The 21,487-nt window shown below is 37.2% G+C and overlaps 1 protein-coding gene across 3 annotated transcripts; it reads right to left on the bottom strand.

Annotated features, from left to right (window-relative positions):
- Positions 1-1,652: 1,652 nt before the first annotated feature.
- LOC114523089 (nuclear pore glycoprotein p62-like) lies at positions 1,653-21,103 on the bottom strand. Of its 3 annotated transcripts, none has more exons than XM_028543920.1 (13): positions 20,962-21,103; positions 18,078-19,439; positions 17,441-17,545; positions 17,238-17,274; positions 17,070-17,115; positions 16,699-16,794; positions 16,414-16,463; positions 16,096-16,227; positions 15,635-15,749; positions 15,001-15,067; positions 14,839-14,918; positions 13,514-14,515; positions 12,496-13,255 (listed from the first exon to the last, which is right to left on the bottom strand). In XM_028543920.1, exons 2-12 carry the CDS (start codon positions 19,390-19,392, stop codon positions 14,504-14,506), a joined length of 2,055 nt encoding a protein of 684 aa, XP_028399721.1. In that variant the 5' UTR covers positions 19,393-19,439; positions 20,962-21,103; the 3' UTR covers positions 12,496-13,255; positions 13,514-14,503. The 3 variants fall into 3 exon arrangements, with proteins under 3 accessions (XP_028399720.1, XP_028399721.1, XP_028399722.1); XM_028543921.1 differs by having other exon boundaries at positions 17,070-17,117; positions 17,243-17,274; XM_028543919.1 differs by lacking the exons at positions 12,496-13,255; positions 14,839-14,918; positions 15,001-15,067; ... (7 more) ...; positions 18,078-19,439; positions 20,962-21,103 and adding exons at positions 1,653-7,460; positions 7,750-7,780; positions 8,120-9,214; positions 9,547-9,797; positions 10,360-10,604 and having other exon boundaries at positions 13,514-14,494.
- Positions 21,104-21,487: the final 384 nt, after the last annotated feature.

Raw genomic sequence — 21,487 nt, 5'->3', positions numbered from 1 at the left:
TAATAATTATCATGGTTAATGAATTTAATATTTTTAATATTTAATATATTTTAAAGAGAAAGGTTTGTAATGATTTACGTTGAAATATGAAACAAATTTCCATTGCTGCGTCAAGCTAATTAAACTGTTTTCATACAACTGATTGCTATTCGTGCAATCAAGTTTTAAAATAGCCAGCAATACAAATTCGGAAGTGTTCTTTCAATGAACAGTTGAAATAATTAAAACCTTCTACAGGATACAAAACACTTTACCGTTATATAAATGCAATGTATAAATGCGTGCGTGTTCTGCGTGAAACGTTTCTCAGTCAACGGCTGCAGATTACAATACTGTCACTCGACTTCTGTTGAATTCTTAACCAGTGTTTGAGACAACGAAAAAGTCAACAACAATTGATTATTACTGGTAAGTGTTGCAGGGTTTGGAAATATTGTGATTTATTGTTAAGGTTTCATTTTCCACGAGTGATTTCAGCGTTTCTGCTAAATGGGTGCCTGAAATAGATGTTTCAGAACCTTTATCACGATCTGAATGACTGCGCCATCATGGAATAAAATATCAAAAAGCCTCCCACAAATTTTTGCACGTGTCTAGTCTAACCTCATGATAACCCAAGGGACTACGAGGCGTAGTGCCTCCTTGAGTTTTTCACGTTGCGTAAAATTTTGGTTTACAAAATATGGTAGCGTAAAACGTCTTAAGTTGTATAAATTTGGCAGCACAACAGTTAAAGTTCCTCCACTGGCCTGGGTAATTGTAGTATGACGTAAATCAAGTTTTTTCAAAAAACTCAACGATCCTATTGCAGTTATTAATTGTTGCTCTCCTTTGACTTTGGTAAAATCAATCCATCTCAACGACAACCTTTCCAAATATCTCATTGCTGGTAACGCCTCAGTTAGAGCGTCTATCACAACAGGGACTGAGTCTTGTTTTAATATTTTGTGTTGTATAAACGGATTCAGCGCATTCATCGCAAGAAATCTAGTTCGATATTATAGCAGGTTTTAAGCCCGCCGCACAAGTGAGCTATTAGCAGAGCTAAACTAAAGACCATGCGTGGCTGTTAGCTCACCAAGTTATTCTTTGAGTTTCTCACGAAAATTGAGACATCGTGCACCCCAGCCCCCCGCTGGTCTACGATGACGTCTACATTATTAATTTTGTACTAAAAATCTAATAATATAAAAGCAATTACACGTCGTTTGCACATTTATTGATATATATGACCATGGTGAAAGTTTTTTCAACTTAACATATTAACTTTACATGCATTATTTCCAAAACTATCCTGTATGTATTGATTTTGCTGAAATCAATGTCAACGACTGGTACGTCTAACTTAATACACATCAATTTACGTTTATAACACCACAATTTTAGACTATCTAAACCTCAGCTTATAATATTATAAAATAATGGCTATAGATACATGGAAAAAAATTTGGAAAAACTTACTATATAAAGCCCTGAATATTTTGCATGCAATGACGACTTTAAACGACATTGGAAGAAGCCGATAGCGGTTGCAATTGACAAGTAAATTTGAAAGTTTGACAAAGAAAGATTTTCATTTTTTTTAGAAATATTTTGGATATATTGGAAATGATGTTAGTATAAAAACGTGGTAACCCTGAAATATTTCCATGATATCAATTACATATGGTGTAAATGATACAAAGCGCTGAAATTTACTTTTTTCGAGTATATTTGCATGTTTCGAGTTGTTTTTACAAACAGAAGAAACCAGATAAAGTGTAAGCGCATCAATTTCAAACCTTCGCCATCGAAAACTAAAACGAAAAATTTGATCAACTAAATTCGTACACATGATTCAATGTCGTTTTAGAGTCGATGAAAGTTGATTACACATAGTGGCGTAACGCCCTGGCCGTTAGCCCAGAGACTAGTGTCGCCATTGGTGCATGTATAGTGTCGCCATTGTGTCTTGATGGTATAACACATAATTACTGGCAAACAACACCAACACTGTACGAAATGTACCTAAGAACACCACTCAGTTCAGGGCTGTTTTCCACTCTCGCGTTTTTTGTACGTATATACGTATACGCACGTAAAAGTTTCAATTCATTTAAATGATACTTATGAAATCAACCATTGTTTAGATCCATTGAGTTGGATTCTGTTGAAGATTTGGGTTTTTTCTGGCATGGAATTATAAATTGGAAAGTTTTAAACTTTACATGCGTGTACGCACGGTGCAAAAAACGCGACAGTGAAAAGCAGTTCTATGAAATATAAGCTCTCAAATATCAGGAATGATCAAACATTTCTACCGAATGAAGGACGACGACATTATTCGGCAAGTTTTCATTGCAACGACATTTCGTCGTTTTTTAAAAAGAAATGAATATTTGAAAGTGCACCGTTTTCCTAAAAACACGACACACTAATTCTTTTCATAATAATTCACATTATATTTTTAGTTTATGACTGTCATCCCACATTCGTATATTCACTTCCGTAAAAGATCCCTCTTGTCTAACTAAGATTGCGGTGATAATTTCTATAAAGTCGACGATCAAATTACCCATAGCAAGTTATTAATAGTTGATACTTTCTTTATTATATGACAGAGTTAAATAGCGCACCTGAGTGACCAATAATTTGGTTAACTGCTGAAATGACAGAATTATTTCACAAAGCCCGCAGGGGTTTAACTGGTATTCTTTATCGCCTTTTGAGGTTTACAATCACAAAAACGTTAAAATTCAAACAATTTGTTTCACAAAAAGTAAAATTGTAAAAGAAATTAAGAACGAGAAGCAATATGAATACGAATTTCATAATGATTTCATAATTCGGAAATTGAAAATGAAGAATGCGAAACTACTTTTATCATTTTCACACAGTTCAGAGCGACGCAGGGCGGATTTAGTGTAAGTGAAAATAAATTACAACAGCTCACTTTCTAAAAAGATTCTAAAATATCTTAAAGATGATTTCATTGGTGGATATTATAGTTCTAAAATATTCTTTGGAAACTCCTGACCAATAGCATCGTTATTTAGGTAGCCATTTTGAATTTGAAATTATACTTCAATAATTCATTTTCACTTACGACAACACGATGGCCATTGATAATATTTGAAATAAATCATGTCATATAATAAAAACGTAGCTACTAACATCGACCACACAAGCTGTACTAAAAAATATCAAGCACGAAACTATGAAACCTTGCTCGGTTCTTCATATTTTCCAGTACAGTGAAAAAGGTCGTAGGCATGCAAGGTCGTTGTTAGCAATCGTTTTTCATATCTAATATTTCATTTTATGACCCTTATACAAACAATCCGAACTTTTAACTCGTCTTAATTAGCATTTTAAATTTTGTATTTCCTGTGCTTCCACTATCAGTTATCATTTTAACTGCATAATTGTTATTATTATGTCGTTATCATACAAGTTAAATAAACCACTTGGTATTTTGAGAAGAACTCAGCAATGACTCTTATTTCAGCTCTTATTTCAAAGGTTTCTAACCTCAGAACTCAGCTACAATATTATTTACAATTACTGTTTTTAATAATTATCATGGTTAATGAATTTAATATTCTTAATATTTAATATATTTTAAAGAGAAAGGTTTGTAATGATTTACGTTGAAATATGAAACAAATTTCCATTGCTGCGTCAAGCTAATGAAACTGTTTTCATACAACTGATTGTTATTCATGCAATCAAGTTTTAAAATAGCCAGCAATACAAATTCGGAAGTGTTCTTTCAATGAAGAGTTGAAAGAATTAAAACTTTCTACAGGATACAAGAAACTTTACCGTTATATAAATGCAATGTATAAATGCGTGCGTGTTCTGTGTGAAACGTTTCTCAGTCAACGGCTGCAGACTACAATACTGTCACTCGACTTCTGTTGAATTCTTAACCAGTGTTTGAAACAACGAAAAGGTCAACAACGATTGATTATTACTGCTAAGTGTTGCAGCGTTTGGAAATATTGTGATTTATTGTCAGGGTTTCATTTTCCAGGAGTGATTTCGGCGTTTCTGCTAAATGGGTGGCTGAAATAGATGTTTTAGAACCTTTATCACTATCTGAATGACTGCGCCATAATGGAATAAAATATCAAAAAGGCTCCCACAAATTTTTCCACGTGTCTAGTCTCACCTGAGGATAAACGAAGGAATTACGCGGCCTAGTGCCTCCTTAAGTTTTTTATGATGCCCCAAGTATCTAAAATCTGGTAGCGTAAAACGTCTTAAGTTGTATAAATTTGGCAGCACAACAGTTAAAGTTTCTTCACCGGTCTGGGTAATTGAAGAAGCTGATAAATCAAGTTTTTTCAAAAAACTCAACGATCCTATTGCAGTGATTAACTGTTGCTCTTTATTGACTTTGGTAAAATTAATGTATTCCAACGACAGCGTTTCCAAAAATTTCATTGCTGGTAACGCCTCAGCTAGAGCGTCTATCACATATTGGGTAGAATGACGCGAAACGTGGCCTAAAGAAAGTTTCTTTAGAAATCTTACTTTAAGTAATAAAGCAACCAGCTGCTTTGCATTGTCATTATCCAAATATATCCAGTTCATATTCAGTTCAATCTTCTCGAGTGACGACAGTGACGCAATAGGCAATAAGGAATCAACTAAACTCTTTTCGACATCAAGAGTCAACTGTTTCAAATGTCTTAATTTTCCTAAATATTGAAATCGCTGTTCCACTGCACCTACGTCATAAAACGAAATTTTTAGCTTTTCCAACAAGTAGAATGATCGAGAGCCATTAAATAAAGTTCGTTCATTTATATCAACATTTTGTAAATCAAGTTTCCTTAAATATTTCAACTCCCCCAGTGAGAGTGACAATGTCTTATCCCGAGCGTACAATTCTAACCCTAGCGTCTCCAACAACCTCAGTGACGGTAAAACCTCAACCAAGTCTGTGCAAAAATGAGTATCAAATATAAAAAGCTGTTTTAAATATTTTACTTTTACTAAAGAATGAAATATTTTTTCTTCATATCCAATATTATTATTACACATATCCCCGCTTTTCCAAACATAATTAAACCTGAGCATTAATCGCTCCAACAATGGCAGTGACGCTAAAACCTCAGCTATGCCTTTTCCACTCATAATACCAGATAATCCAAGTTCTCTTAAATTCTTCAACTTTCCTAATGCGGTCGTGACCAGTTGTATTTCGCTTGTATAATCTCCATCTTCATCGTTATTTCTACACCAGTTATACGGCAGATCAAACACTAGTTTTTCCAATAACTGCAGTGATAATAACATCAGAGCTACAGCTTTCAAAATATCTCTAACATTTTCTTGGATTCGGAAATGCCGATTAGTAAATTCGAGATCTCGCAAATACATCAATCTTCCTAACGCGGAAAACAATTTTTCGACTGTGTGTTTACCAGATAAATCACTATATTCACATTCCAACACAAACCTTTCCAACAAATGTAGTGACGGTAACACTTCAGCTAAATGGTTTATACACTCTGGGTGGCGGTCCCCAAGGTTTAAGCTAAGTTCCTTTAAATATCTGATTTTCCCCAACCCAGAACACAGCTGTTTTGTGTCTTCAACATCTTCAAAACAAATACCTGGCCGCCGACATCGTGGCGACCGTTTTCCCAATTTTTTAGCCCATTGAAGATTCAGAATGCTTAAAGATTTCAACAAAACTAACGCATCAATCAATTTTTCATGATCGATGTTATCAATACACATTCCAACTAAAACTAGCTCTTCCAAAGACAAAAGAGACGAAAGCATGTCAACTAATGCATCTACGTCAGGTAATTTTACGCCACTGAGGTCAATAATTTTAATATTGGGTAAACACTTCATAGCACTAAAGATTTTTTCAATGTTTGAGTCTACAACTGTATGAGCTAAAGATATCTCTTCCAACATCGAAAAAGACGACAACATTGCGGCTAGTGCCTCGACATCACAGGCTCTTAATCTCATGTCAATAAGGTGAAGTTTTTTTAGATTCTTGAGTGGTAACATTTTCACAAAGAGCTTTTCGCCATGAATGACATTACTGATAATAAGCTCTTCCAACGACGGAGGAAATAACAGGGTGTTATCAAAAGCATTGGCATCAACCTGATTGCCAGACAAATTCAGATATTTTAACACTTTTAGCAAAGCAAAACTATTCCACAATACATTTAAATCACTTTCCGTCATGGACGATTGGCTCAGGTCTAACCCCTCCAACAAGAGAAATCCCTTCAACAAGTTCGCAAGTGTTCTTGTTCCATCTGAGTCAATAGCATTCATGCTTAAATCGAGATATTTAAGATCTCTCAAGGATGCGAGTGAGTTTGAGATTTTTCCCAAATCTTCACCATTCATATGGGTGTTACTTAGCCTCAACTCCTGGAGATTTTTGAACGAAGACAGGACCTCTATCAAAAGATCTGAAGCTCCTTCAGGATTGTTGCTGATATTCAACTTTTTTAACTGTGTTAAATTTGATAATGCTGATTGGAGTTGGCGAAAGTCGTCCAACACAAGATTATTGGACGATAAATTGAGTTCTTCGAGTTCTGGAACTAATGAAAGTAGGAACGCCAAACCATCAACAGCAACACAAACATCAGTATTAGCTAAACTTAACACTTTCAAAAACCTTAGACCTAGTGCAGCCAAGGACCAAATTGAGTTGCCAATGTGATTAGAATCTAAGTAAAGTTTTGTCAGATTTGACCTAATTAAGAAGGAAAACCGGCTGATGTCTTCGGGTGTCATGTAATTGAAAGATAACGAAATAGTTTTCATGTTAATTGGTAAGTTGTCGAGTTGTGTGTCGAATTCGGGCAAGGGGAAAAATCTAATGTGGTTGTGAGAGAGGTTTATTTCTTCGAGTGACTGCAGTTTGCAGATATCAATGATGCTTGTGTTTCCCTGGAGTGCGTTGTGCGACAAATCTAAAGAAACAATGTTATCCAACTGTCCGTGTATCTCGAATACGCTTAGGTTATTTTTAGATAAGTGTAAATTTTTAAGACTTGTCATGCATTTTAATGACTCCAACAGACTGGATATTTCATGTTTAGTTAAGCAATTATCAGTTAAATTCAATCTTGTTAAATCGTTACAATTCATAAGTACGCTAATAAAACTATGGAAAATATTCTTCTCAAACTTGGTACGAGATAAATCTAATTCCTGTAAATTATTCTCGCTACGAAAGGATCTGACTAGAGCAAAAATATCCTCATAATCTAAGATATTATTAGCAATACGAAAGATCTTTAGACAAGAGGGCAAAGAATAAACACTCAGAACTTTGTGTACCTCACACCTGGAGTGAATTTCTATCGTGTGAATTTCAACTGTGGATTCTTTCAACCTCTTCAAGAGGAGATCATCATCCAGAACTGCCAACGATATCGTGAGTTTCTTAGTTGATTCAACATTTTCAAGAAACTTCTGAATTCGTGCTATAAACAGAACAAAATGATATGAGAAACTCCACAAACTGAAGCACCGTTTACACTGTTTTTAGAGAACGAGGTACGAATGGAATTTTAACTGTCTAATACCTATGTCAAATCTCATTCGTTTAGACTGTGTTTACTGTTAGGTTTGCATGGTAGGGATAAAATCCCTATTGATAAAATTTGGATTAAGGAATAATATTCAGATATTTTGACTTTTCTTAACAATGACAGCTGCATGTAGTAGTACTAAAGAATCGAAAAAATATCTGTTAACGTAACGTTGACTCACATTCGTCTGGTTCTGGTAGGTTGACGTGTCCCTGAAAAGGTTATAAATGTACAGATAAGGTACAGTAAAGAAAAGAGCTATTTACAAAATTTCACAACAACATTTCATCGTATTGTGATTATGCAGTTTAGCAGGTCGCCCAGAAAGCTTAATATGCACTCCCAGTTAAACGTCCAGCGATGGCCTTAAAGTATTTGCAAGGTTTTGAGTATAGTCACGGGTGTATTATATATAACTCCGTAATGCTGCAGATAATTTTTCGTTAACTGATTTTGTGTTTTGTATAAGTTATCAGAAAATGTTGTTGTTAAAACAGAATAAAAATGTGTTGTTCGTAGGTTCTTTACATAAATGATGCATTTTGTTTTACCTGCACGTTTGAACTGATAACACCACTGCCACTGGATGGAGATTCTGCATTTTGTTCATGTTGCATTATTGCATCCAACAAGGTATTTAAACCTGGAGATTGCGCTAATCGGAGTGAAGGGAGAGTGGACGAAGTTAAGGATGAAGGTACGGTGGAATTAGGCATCAAGACAGGATTCTGTGAAGCAAGGACCATAGCTTCACCCAGCGCTCTCCACTGTGAATCGAGATCATTGTCAGCAACGGTTTGGTTAAAAGACTGTGTGCCCGGAATTGATTGCAAAAAATTTACGTTATGAACTCCAGTTGATCTTGAAAACTGCCCTTGCGGTGTCATTGACCCAGAACCAAGTGATTCTAACTGGCCCGGATTTACAAAATTACCAGGATTTTGAATTGCTGGTATTGCCGTATTTCCAGTAATGAAAGCAGTTGATATTGGTAACTGTCTTTGGGCTAAAACATTAGAATCTTGAGCTGGCTGACTTGGCCCGGTCATAGAAATAACAGATGGCGATAAAAATTGGCTTTGTGATGGAATAATAACAGAATTTTGTAGGAGCGGTGTTAATGTGATGGAAGAAACTGTGAGTGGTGTTTGTAACGGCCTCTGCACCAGAATGCTACCTGGATTTTGCGATGTAGGTGCAAGACTAACCTGCGGAACAATCGACATGGATATTGGCCTTCGTGTTAACTGGTCACTGTTGACGGGTTGGTTTGATTCGCGTTGCGAGATATTTGATGTTGGTAAACGACTTTGGGGACTTGCAAGTCCAGGTGTTGTGGGAGAAACAACAGATAATGGTGGATCAAGCGTTGTGACCATCACCGAACTGTTGTTATCCAGTGGCGTTACAGTTGACGAAGTAATGGTGGAATTAATGGTGGACGAAGATAATTGACTTTGTGTTGATGTGTTGCCAGATTGGCTTGATTCGGTTTGGCCAGTTGGCATGGTAACAGCTGAGGTAAAGACGTCACCTGTGGTGAGGGTTGACGCAGGTTTTGGTAAGATTGGTACAAAAAATTGCTGGCCACCACCGATACCACGCAGTCTTTTTGTAAGAGATATTCCATGGGTACAGGGGGATATCTAAAAAAATGTTGGTGTGTTGAGTAAAACACAGTGTATGATTGTGTCAAATTGGGAACAGGGCTAATTCTCATGGTGAACTGCAACCTAGTACCCAGGGTCTCTTACCTACGCTCCATAATAGACCTGGTACGAATTCGTTGGGTTAACTGTAATTGTGAAGATCGTTTCATGCGTCAAACGATAAAAAGTTTATGAGGGACAAGCTTCGGAAATAAAACTAAACAAACCTATTGAGAATAATAATGCCAAGTGTAGTTCGTGTTGCAAGAAGCTACCTATCAGCTCGCTACAATATAAACAAGCAGGAACATCGTCTAGTACTACTTTACCTCGTTCTCAGCAATAATTTTCATATAAAGCCTTCCTTGTCCACGTTCACTGTTGTAAACATTTTCTGGAGTGTAGCATCTGAAACAGCACAATCCTGGATTCAGTTCTTCCAATGTGTTGGTTTTGTCCGCTCTCATTAACACAAAAAAGGCATTTTCCAATTTGGGATAAATTTCAATTAACTTCTGTTTGAACTGCTCATTTGTCAAGTCCAGCGTAAATTCAACCTTGTCGTCTTTTATACAATGTTCTATATTAAAAAACGACGAAATTAAACTATATGCAATATACTGTAATAGAATATCAGACAGTGATAAGAACTTGTATTGCGATCAAGCTGATTTGGACGAAGGAAAAAAGCTATACCTCAAGCTTGCTCTCCGTAGGAAAAAATTGTGTCACGCGGATAAAAAAATCGACAATGTAATTGGCTATCGAAAATCGTTTAACCATAGACAATCCAAAAGACAATGTCTTTTGGATTGTCTATGGTTTAACCAATCAAACGCATTGCTAGAATTTGTTTTCAGCGTCACCTCCGGCGAATAAATTTGCATAGAAAAAAATGCTTTAAAAAGGAAGATTTGTTCCCTCCAGATTCATTTATTCAAAAAAATTAATGGTTAAAACAACTAAAAAATGGTTAAACACAACCAATTTTTCAGCTGTTTTTACCAAATAAAATTTATCAAAAATAGATGAATCTGCGGACAACCAATTACAAATTAGTTATTTGACAATCTTTACGTAAAAAAAAGGCTCCACGAAATTCTGGAATGGTCATATTCAATCCATTCAACCTATTTGCTGACCTTTTGGAGGTGGTCCATATCCTCTTTGCATCAAGGCTTCTATCCCAGTCTTTGAACAAGTGTCTTTGGTCACTTTAGTGATCACGGTGTCTGGATCAAGCAGAAATAACCTGACAGAAAGTTTGTTTGCAGGTCGTCCTCTCTTTTTTGTGTTTGGTTCGCGATAATTATTGTTGGCCATATTTGTTTCGATGAACTTTGCATGTGAGAAAATAAATTATATTCTCCAACAGTTGCTAAATAACCTTAAGAAACAATTGAATTATTTATTATCGTTTCGGAAGAAAAATGAATTAGTAGCGATCTCAAATTATTTAAATATTTAAGTCTCAAAATACTGGATCATTCCCTGTCATTTTCTCCCTTCTATTTCGATGTATCAACATCCTAAATACTATTCCCATGATTGGCCAACTAGCTCTTGAATGCAAAAGCCAGAGTCTCTCGTCAAGCCCTCAGATGCGAGCACTCGCTTCTAGACAAGTGTGAATTTTCCCCCTTTAATTTCCGGCCCCCTAATTCAGTCTGCGAGCAGGCTAACAGGGACCGTTAATGCCCAAAAGTCGGAACAGACGGAAGAGAATCGTCGCCCCTCGACATAGGAATGATGGACGTCTTGCTAAACGCATAATGATTTTGCACACGTGTATATCTCATGGCTACTCGATAATTATATGCAAATTTGAATAATTTCGCTGCATACACACCTAAAAATCTCACATCTTGTTGACAACTTGTTGGCTCAACAAGCTTGTAGCAAGCTTGTTGACAAGTTGTAACAAGCTTGTTGAGACAACAGGTTGTAGCGAGCTTGTTGACATCAAGCTTGCTACAACTTGTTGGCTTGCAGACTTGTAGCAAGTTGTTGGAACAACTTGTACCAAGCTTGTCGACAACAAGCTGTACCAAGCTTGTTGGAGCAACTTGTTGACAAGTTGTTATAGTCATCAAGTTGTAACAAGCCTGTCACAACAAGCTTGTACCAAGGCTGCGCTTGACAATGCTGTAACAAGACAGTTCCAACAAGTTGTAGCGACATTGTTAACGGCAAAAGTTTTCCGATAACAACAAAATCAATTTGAACTGGGCCAAATATGATTTTATTGATCATCGCCATTCATCAAATGGCAAAAGCAAGATCAACGAGCTATTTAACACTTTAACACTCTGCAACGAAGTTCATAACTTCTTTTTATAATAAGATTTGAAAATAATCCGAATTCCTTGAAAACATTACAGATGAACATTTCCTTGTTTCAAGGATATCTACAACCGTTGAACCGTTGAGGAAGTGACGATTTGAACGGAGTAATCTCATTGGTTCAGACTCTGTTTAAACTATGTATAAGTGATCTTATTGGTTGAAATATACGTCAGTGTATTTGCAAATTTCCCTGCTCTTTTCAAGAGTTCACTGATTCACCTGGTCATTGAGCTATCTTTGTGCCAAAACCTTTGATTTTTTAAGCCTTTAAAAGTTTAATAAACGTTGAAATATCAGTTAAAACGGATGGGCAACTTAAAAAAGTTTGAAGAATACTACAGTTCGACGTTTTAATAAAGGTATGTGCGTTTAATTCATCCAAATATTTGATATGGCGTACACAACGCCGGCAACACAATTTATTATAGTACACTAGATAGCATTTTAAAAACTATAAGTTTTTAAAATATTTGTTGAATTTATTGCTTTTTATAAACATTGAACTGTTAGTTTCTGTGGATACTTATCAAAATCGAAACTTCGCCGGTTTTTTGTATTCAATAATTCAAATATTTTTAATGACGATAAGGTGTACGGTAAAGTGCAAATTTCCTATTTTTAATATCTGTGCGTATGTTTTTAGCATGCTCTGATTAGAAATAATAATATATATTTACGTATTATGGTAAAAAGTATTTGTACAACTTATTTGACATTAGACTTGGATGGCATTCATGGCAAGCAAGACCCTCGCCACAGCAGACAGGATGGAGTTTCCTCAACGTATTTGCAAACCATTTGCTGTTGATTCTTGGGATGACGAAGTCAATTCAACAAGTGACTGAAATACTGGTATTATACAAGAATACTCATGCACCGCCACCAGTTAATTTTTACCATATGAATGCAAAGAAACTTTTCTTACGAACTGATTATTAGGCTGTATACTCATGCAGAAAGGAAAATACATATGCTCTTGTACTGAGCCTTTAGTAATCTTGGTACTTCAAGTGTGAAGTTTGTATTTAATTGCTAACCTTTGAATTTGTTTTTAAAATAATATGATTTTTACATCAAACTTTGTGTTGTTTGTTCTTTGTTTCACAATCTCCGGGAAAACACGCGTGTTTTCAAGCGAGATTTAATGCGCGGCCATGTTTGCAGCAAGCTTGTCGCGACAAGCTTGTAACGGCCTTGTTATAACAAGCTTGGAACAGCTCAAGTTCAACAAGCTTGTAGCAAGTTGTTGTCAGACTTGTAGCAAGCTTGTTGGCAACAACCTTGCTACAGCATTGTCACAACAAACTTGCTACAAGTCTGTCAACAACTTGCTACAAGTCCGTCACAACAAGCTCGTGACAAGCGGTGCGAACACAACCTGATATCGGCTTGTTGGAACAAGCTTGCTACAAGTCTGTTGCAGACTTGTTACAACTTGTGCGTTTTTACGTGTGTATGCCATCATGGATGATTAACATGTGAGGATATTTATCATTTCAAAAAGATTCACATTTCACAGTATTCCCTAGAGGTTACTTGGCTTGATTCTTCGAATTGATAAAACTTTGTTGTCAAATCAACTGAACAGGCTCAAGCCTCAGCTCAAGAACCGTCTTAAATCCCGTAGTTGTGTTGCATCGCAGTGTGGTCTAGACATCTCGACATGGTTGTGAATCGTAATCCTAGCGTCTTCTTAAACACACAAAATTCAAAAATAAACGCAATATTGAATACTCAATTCGAATAAAAGTGAAGTATTCCACAAAAATTGTAACACGAGAAGTCACGAGTTGAAATTTCGCTCGAGACAAAGAATTGCTCGATGACGAATGCGAATGAACGTCGCAGTGTCGGGCAATATATACATATAAATACGCTTAGAAAGTATGACAAGAATAGCAAAAATCAATACAGAGAATCTTTAACATTCCTCAACGGTAAGAAACTTACCTTGCGGCTTTCATCTCAAAAAGAATTCGTAGTTAAAGGTATTTGTCAGAGTATCTTCGCATATGCTAGGAACAGGCAATATATTGAAATATGAAGCTGAAATGGGTGTGATGTGAATATTTTATAAGTATTCCCTTTATTGACCAATCATCGCTTTCTACCGCTTTTGTAATTAGATACGAACACAAATGAAACCAATCACAGCCCGTGTTGCCTTCCGATGCAAGTTTATAGGTCAAATCATAAACAAAATACCGCGGTGGATACAAAGAACGTAATAAAACATTGCCTATTAGGCTATTTCAACTGAAACTAGCTATAATAGGCGAGGTCTTTAGCAATATAGTTTGTCCAAATTTACAAGCAACGATAAATTTTTGTTCTTTGCCTTTGAAACGAAACGAAATTGAAACGGCATGGCGAGATTACATTCATTAGCCAATCAGGCTTGTCGACACTCGACAAAGTCAGAACTTCATTTAACTGTGCAGCGCTCGATGCAACTTGTCTTGCCACGATTTTAACCATCTTAAGGCTTTAAAGATGCCACATAATGGTCAGTTATCGACCAAGTTTCAATAGACAGTGATCTGTTTATCACGTCACGAAGCCGCGAAAATCGCAGTCAAATCAAGGGCAAGAGACAAACAAAATCGGACATTTGAGGCTGACTCCCACTCAAATCGAAGAAACCCACAAATAAGCTTCCCTATTTTTGGAAATCTTATTTTAAAGTATATACTATTAGGAATTATTGTTTTTTTATAACAGGCCTGATAGCTAGTGATCGACTGTTCAGTGTTTACTAAACACTAGTGATTCAGTGCTGATATGATAAAGATACAGAAACATACAGCATGGCGCAGAAGCGAGCAACGAGCATCACAGCTGATAGCTTACGTCATTGTCTATATAAGTAGTGATCTGTTGAAAGGACTACATAAATATCCTACAGTTTATGTTACAAGTCGGATCAATCAATGCTTGTTTTCAATCAAAACCCTGAAAAAGAAGGCGAAACAAATATACATAACAAAACGCCTTTGCAAGGGTGGAAAATATAGATTTCTCTCTAAGACGATCAAAAGAGAAAGAATTCATGCGAGCGTTTTAGACCGCTGTAAGGATTAAATTACTGTGGTTTATGTATTAGTGTGCTGGAGAATGTAAGATTTCTCCCCCCCCTTTTTTCCTTTCCATAACCCTCTCTTTTTTCTCCCCCACTTTTTCTTCTTCCTCCTCTTTCCACCCACCCTTTTTTCTTCTTTTCCCACCCCTTCATTTCTTCCTTCCCTTTCCTTATTCCCCACTCTTTCCGTACTCACCAATCTGAAAGATCTTTCATGGTCTTTCCGTCTCATGTCGCTCAATCTTGCAATTTCATCAACTCTCTTTTGAAGTAAGGCTTTTAAGACCGAAAGGTAATACGTTATACGACGAATTCACATTTGCTTGCAGCAAGAACTGAGCAAGTTATCTCGACTTACCCGAGTTTTGATCGATCCATTGTAGGGAGTCCATGTGTACATTAAGTATTTTTGCTATTTGAATCACCTGTGAAATAATAAAAGGAGGCTCTTGCAGGGTCAAGGTTATGTAATTTTGAACACGTCTATGGGTCTTTCTTTCCTTTAAAAGTTTTCTCGCACGATCCAATTTCGTCAGATCCAATTCACTTCTGCTGATACACGCTTTATTATAGTTCGTGGACTTGAACGTATAAGGACACCAAATCAACTAAAGCCAACGCAGTACTGCTTTGTCAATATGACAATAACCCACTACATTCCATATACGTCAGAAGTGAATTGGATCCGACAAAATTGAATAGTTTTAACTGGCTTCTAAGGGGCTGATTACATGAGTCCTGTTACCCGAGATTCAACGAAGCGTGAGAGGACTTTGAGGTATTGAAATAAGTCTTTATGATACCAAACAAGCACATGCTATTGTTGTGGTGATTATATGACTGTCAGGATCATGTTATTTGCTCATTTCAATACCTCAAAATCATCTCACGCTTCGTTGAATCTCGGGTAACCGGGCTCATGTAAACAGCCCCTAAAACTGCCAAATGGGTTTGTCAAATCTCTGACACTCCAGTTTCAGAACAGTACCTACCGGGTTATCCTCTTGCTGTTGGTTAGCGTTTGTGGAATTTAGATAGTCGATGATTTCTCTCAGATCTTGAACCATTCCTTTCAGTTGACCATCGCATTTCTCTGCCATCGTGTATCTGAAAAGGATCAACAATCCATTGTAACTTGTATATACTTAAAGAGAACTGGATATGCAATGAAGTGTATACAGATACATTTCTCATCACACGATTTCTCGTGATCGTGGCTGGATATCCATTATCTCGGAAATAGTTCTCTTGCAAAATATTTGCATGCTTTCTTCTGAATTGTGAGACAGGATAGTCAGCAAAAGGAAGTTATTCAAGTGTAAATATATTGCCTGTATATAAATACAGATTGTGTTTCCATGGCTCATACTTTCACAATCAGTTTTCAAGCAAACATTATAAAAGGGGGGGGGGGGTAGTGAAGAGCTCTTTTCTCTGTAGCGACGCTCCTTACATTTTTTCCCGCTCCCTATCGGGTTCTTGGGTATGGTCAGAACTGTGTTGCTTCACTGACTCTTCCAGAGGTTTCAACATATCTTCCAACTCATTTTGTTGCGACACTAGGAAGTCCAGCTCTTGATCCAACCTAAAAAAGATTTACGAATTACGATGAACAGGAAAGTCGATCTACTGGCAGTAGACCAACACGCAGGATTTCAAAAGACGAAATAATAAGTGGCCGAAGTTGCTGCTTATGTCAAGCGAACTTAGCCAGCAGAACAAAAACGAAAACACAAAAACAATTTCAAAAGTAAGAATGATACTAATATACCTATTTTGTTCCGCTTTGGCCCTTTCAACTTCATTATTTAAGAGGGTAATCTGAAGAGAAAACTATTTAGGTATTCTGAAATCTGAATAACTACAATGTTTCCCAGCAAAGATTGCAACCGGCACAACTCAAGACAAAATAAACAAACAGAATTAGTAAGTGTTCTAAAAAAAGTCGCTTTGTCTCACATCAAACGCGGTCTTTTGTAAAACGTACAAGTCAACTGTTTACAGTAGCAAATGGCAGTTGAATAGGACAATATTGTAAGCGTCAATATTTTTCTACCTTTTCTCCATTTTCCATAAGTTCTCTATCAGCCACATTAACTTGGGCTGCCTGTTCCAGAAATGCTCTCTCCATATCTTCCAACTCAATGTTCCACTAAACAAGATGAAAATTGAAAACGATTTTTTTTGCAAACCTATCTGTCGATTTTTCGGTTTATAAATTTGACCGCTTGAACGAGCGCGCTCGACTCATGTGTTTGTTGCGACTTGTAGAAACGTAATAGAAACTCAGTATATGACTTGCTTATAGGAGGAACATGTACCCTCAGTGAATTCAAAAGTTAAAGTTAAGACAAAACATATTTTACAAAAGCTATCAATTTTGCCATTTTTGCAGACACATTGCATTATAGAAATCATTGCCCAAACCTTATTCACTTGATCCTCCAATTGTTTGTAGGTGTACTTCTGAGAGCTAAAAACATTTCATACTATCAGGTTGTACTATTAAGAAAAACCAACACATCAAATATGGTACGTTTTGATTTTTTAAACTTGACTCAAACAAAACGTTACTTTGATATCATGCTTATTCACCTTGTTGTTGTTGTTGTTGTCGCCGTACCAGAGGTGGCTAAAACGAGAACAGAGATACTTGAATGATATTGTACGACGGGGAAATACAAGATCACAAGCAATACGTTAAAACTTTACCCCGCCAACAAATAAAATCAAGTCTAGTCTCTCGTTCTTGAACTTATGGATAATTTGTTGGAAATTTAGCATTAAAGCACAACTACCTGGTTTACTAGTGAGGCTAGAAGCGCCTACAGCAGCTGTGGTTGTTAATTTGAGCCCAGATGCAGTCGTCTTTGCCGTTTGTAGACCACCGCCAAGTTGAAAACCTAAAATAAGCAGTGAAGCTTCGCGTCAGCAAACATTGATTGTTCAAAATAAACAACCTGGTATACTTTCGGCAGACAAAAAAAATCGTAATATCACAAAATACTTGATTTATAGATCATTGAATCCTTAAAGATATTCTTGGAAAAGTCAGCTCAAATTCCTATACAAGTTCTTGGAATATTTAATTCTTGTCAAGTACTTTTACCAAAACCAAGAAAACTAATAAAAACTAAACAATAAGACATCGGTTGGGAATGAAATTCCTCGCGTTATGACTCCAGTTGCATTTGAGTTCAGCTGTGGGATAAGAAAGCGGCCTGGGTCGAGCATGATCTCGCGCCAAAATCGAAGCAAAACAGATTTTCATTCTTTTTCTGAAATTCCGGTTTTTGTCCTCGAAAACTATTTTAATCTTTTGTACAAACTATCATAGGACATGAGGCGATTGATAATAATGATATTTTTGTTGTCTATTCAGTTATGACAGCTTTTACTTGTATTTCCTTTTAACAGAATCAGATGTCAACATACCTGTACTAGTTGTACTGGCTGATGTTTGCGGAACCACAGCGCCAAATGTTGGTTTCGTCGTGCTGGTTGTTGTGGTCAGCGATGGCGTTGTACCTGGTAACGTTGGCTTAACCTTGGCTCCGAATATCAGGTTGGTACCAGTTCCAAGGATGCTTGGTTTTGATACTGTGCTTGCAACGGTTGTTGTGGTAGGTGCAGAAGAAGCTTTTTGTTGCCCACCCAGCTGACCTGTGAAATTGAATCCGGTTGTACTCTGGCCAAGTGAAAAATTTTGCACAGGTTGTGAAGCTGACTGTGTGCTTGCCGGGGTTGTACCGAATGAAAAGCCAGAAGTGGCTTGTGTTGTGGGTGGTGCTCCTCCAGGCTTTGAGCCAGGCTGGGTTATAGTGGGTCCTGGCGTGCTCCCTAATTTGAAACCAGTCCCAGGCATTTGGGTCACAGTCCCTGTGGTACCACCAGTATTGGTCATTTGGCTGGTAGCTGCTGGTGTGCCACCCAGTGTAAATCCACCTCCTGCCTTAGCTAGGGTTGTTGTGGTACCTGGTCCTGTTGCAGGAGTTGTTGCGGCAAAAGAAATCCCTGTTGTTTGAGCTGTGCCTAGAGCAGTACCACCAGGTGCTGGTGTGGATTGTGTCCCAAAAGAAAACCCAGGTTTTGTTACAGCACCAGTTTCTTGGGTACCAAAATTCAAAGGCTTGCTTCCCAAACTTGTAGCAGCTGAGCCAAAAGAGACTGAGCCAACTGTTGTACTTGCTTGGGTTGTCTGTGCAGGCACAGCAAAACCTGTTACACCAGGCTTAACTTGTGTTTGACTTCCAAAACTAAATGAAGGCTGGGTAGCAGGTGCAACACCTCCAAACAATGTAGTTGAACCAGTTTGAGGCATGCCAGTATTTGGTGCCATTGTTCCACTGAATAGTGAAATTGCCCCTGGTTGACTAGCAGGGGTTGTTGTGCTACTAAATAAGCTAGTTTTTTGTCCTGTTTGTTGTGCTAAGCCTCCTGCATTCTGTGTTGTTTGTGCCACAGAACCAAACAAACCGCTTTGCTGTGTGCTGCCAAATAAGCCTGTATTAGGGGTGGTCATGCTGCTTGCTCCAAATTGAAGACCAGTTGTTGTTGTAGCCTTCCCTGCACTTCCGAAGATGCTTGCACCCATGGTGGGGGTGGTTTGTGCTCCATATGGTGGGGGATTGGTTGTAGGAGTGCCAAATAGTGGCGTGGCTGAGGTGTTGGTTGATGGGGTGCTAAATGAAAAGCCAGGTTTTGCTGCAGATGCAGGTGTGCCAAAATTGAAACCAGAAGTTGGGTTCATTGTGCCTGAACCAACATTAAATCCACTGCTTGCTTGAGTTGAAGTTGCTATATGAATATATATATAATTTAGACTAGGAATCATCACATGTACTGTCATGTAGTTCTGATTGCATTGCCATTCTGAAAATTGTCTAGTTTTACTAAATTGCCAACAAATTTTAAAGATTTGTTTATTTATACTCATAGGCAAATCTCTGCTTTGTAATGACATGTGGGAAATGACTTCAGCTTTGATCTTTTGGCCTAAATACTTGCTTGTTAGTCATGCCTTCATGCAAAATTCACAATTCACATCTTGCAATACAAAATGATGGTCAAGTTCAAATGCATCTATCAGAGTTATGCACCAGTCAAAGTAAACCCCCGCCTACCCCAGGCCGGGGACTACCGGGGACTTGCGAAGGCATTTTCTTGTTTAAGCAAACTTAAACGTCACTGGGGTGCGGGGGAAAACGCTGTTTTCGCTTGCTCCGCTTGTGTGACCAGGGAATGACCGGGGCACGCGCAAATACGCAATAGAGAAGACTGGGAACTAAAATCGTTTCACATTTCCAAGATGGCGGTTTCATCAGGTTGTCAGGTAAGATCTAATGTAATTTGAATCCATGCTAATCTGTGATTTAAATGAGTCATCCTGATTATGTAAATTTATTGAATTTATATTAAGAGTTCTATTGAAGAGCATGAGCGAGGGATTTTCCTATCAACAAGTCAATAAGAGCGGGGGATTTTCCTGTCAAATTGTTCTCGGGGGGCGAGGAGTACAACACTTTTTGCCAGCTTCTTCATCCAAGTCCCCGGTAGTCCCCGGCCTGGGGTAGGCGGGGGTTTACTTTGACTGGTGCATTACACCAATATATACACTGCTGAAATATAAAATATCTCACAAGGAATCCATCCTAAGAATATCATAATTCAGGCATAATGGAAAACATACACTTGATGTTGTGCATCAAACAATGTTGTATAGGCACTAGTTTAGTGCACCTTCTGTATGCTATTGTAACCAGCCTGGAGCCCGATATATCCAGGGTAGCAAAATTTGCTCAAGAGTTTATTGAATGTAAAACACTAAATGAAGTATGCTGTAATTTTGAATGGTTCTAGAAGTATGAAATGTTGAATGGTTCTATTATTTAGTCTTCAATCCTACTAGAGATGTTATCAGAGACGTTACCAGAGACATCATTTAATCTTGTGCAATATCAGCAAAGATAATTATAATTTTCGTGAATAAATGCGAATAAACAAAGATGGTTTCTATCAAGATGATCTTTACTTTTCAGTACAAAAATATACACTTATTCGGTTGGTTCTTTGTCACAAATATAATATCATGCTATTGGTGCAAAATCAAGTTAAATTGACTGGTTACCAGGACAAGAAAAGTAAAACAAAGTTAATAGAAATATTTACCATAATTGCTGGTACTTATATGTGTGTATTTGAACTGCATATGAACATGTAAAAAACGTATAATGCAAATTTTAATCGGAATAATACTTTGACAAATTTTAGCACTACTAAGATGCATATAAATAAAAGCCATAAACTAAATTTCTCTCACCAGAACTGGATGGATTTGCTCCGAACAGTGAAGGAGTCGAATTAGATTGCACTATGGAACAATAAAAGCTTAGAATATCTCATAAATTAATGAACTTTTTCCAAAAAGAAAGCAAACGTCGTACTTTATTTTCAAGACGCAGTTGCGCTAGACAGACTGCATGCCATTAATTTTTGTTGGTGTACTGCTGACCAGAACTGACGCCACTTCGCAATTCCAAATGCCAATCGAAACGCTTTATCTCGTGCTCGATTTTGAGCCTGGGCAATACATTTTTAGGTCTTTTTCACCAGTTTCGTTACCGATTACTTTTGGCTTAAAAGTATCAAGGTACGAAGGTATGAATAATGAATGAGGTATCGATTCTTAAAGGTATCAAGGTACGAAGGTATCGATTAACAAAGCGATTCCGTTCCAATGTTTGAAACTATATACATCTAGTTATCTAGTACTTTGCCTTGACTTGCTTCAACTCATTTTTATCATTTTCTTTTGTCTTTTGAATTGTCTATGTTCTCATGCTCCA

This window comes from Dendronephthya gigantea, unplaced genomic scaffold (assembly GCF_004324835.1).
Source record: "Dendronephthya gigantea isolate DGI-Jeju-01 unplaced genomic scaffold, DenGig_1.0 000026F, whole genome shotgun sequence".
NCBI lineage: Eukaryota > Metazoa > Cnidaria > Anthozoa > Malacalcyonacea > Nephtheidae > Dendronephthya > Dendronephthya gigantea.
Note: the sequence above shows the minus strand (reverse complement) of the source record. Positions and strands in the feature narration are given on the sequence as shown.

Coding starts and splice junctions, on each gene's coding strand:
- LOC114523089 (XM_028543919.1), bottom strand. CDS start 10,540: ATGGCCAACAATAATTATCGCGAACCAAACACAAAAAAGAGAGGACGA. Junction 9,798..10,359: donor ATATGGACCACCTCCAAAAG/GTCAGCAAATAG, acceptor TTTTTAATATAG/AACATTGTATAAAAGACGAC. Junction 7,781..8,119: donor TTATCAGTTCAAACGTGCAG/GTAAAACAAAAT, acceptor TAACCTTTTCAG/GGACACGTCAACCTACCAGA.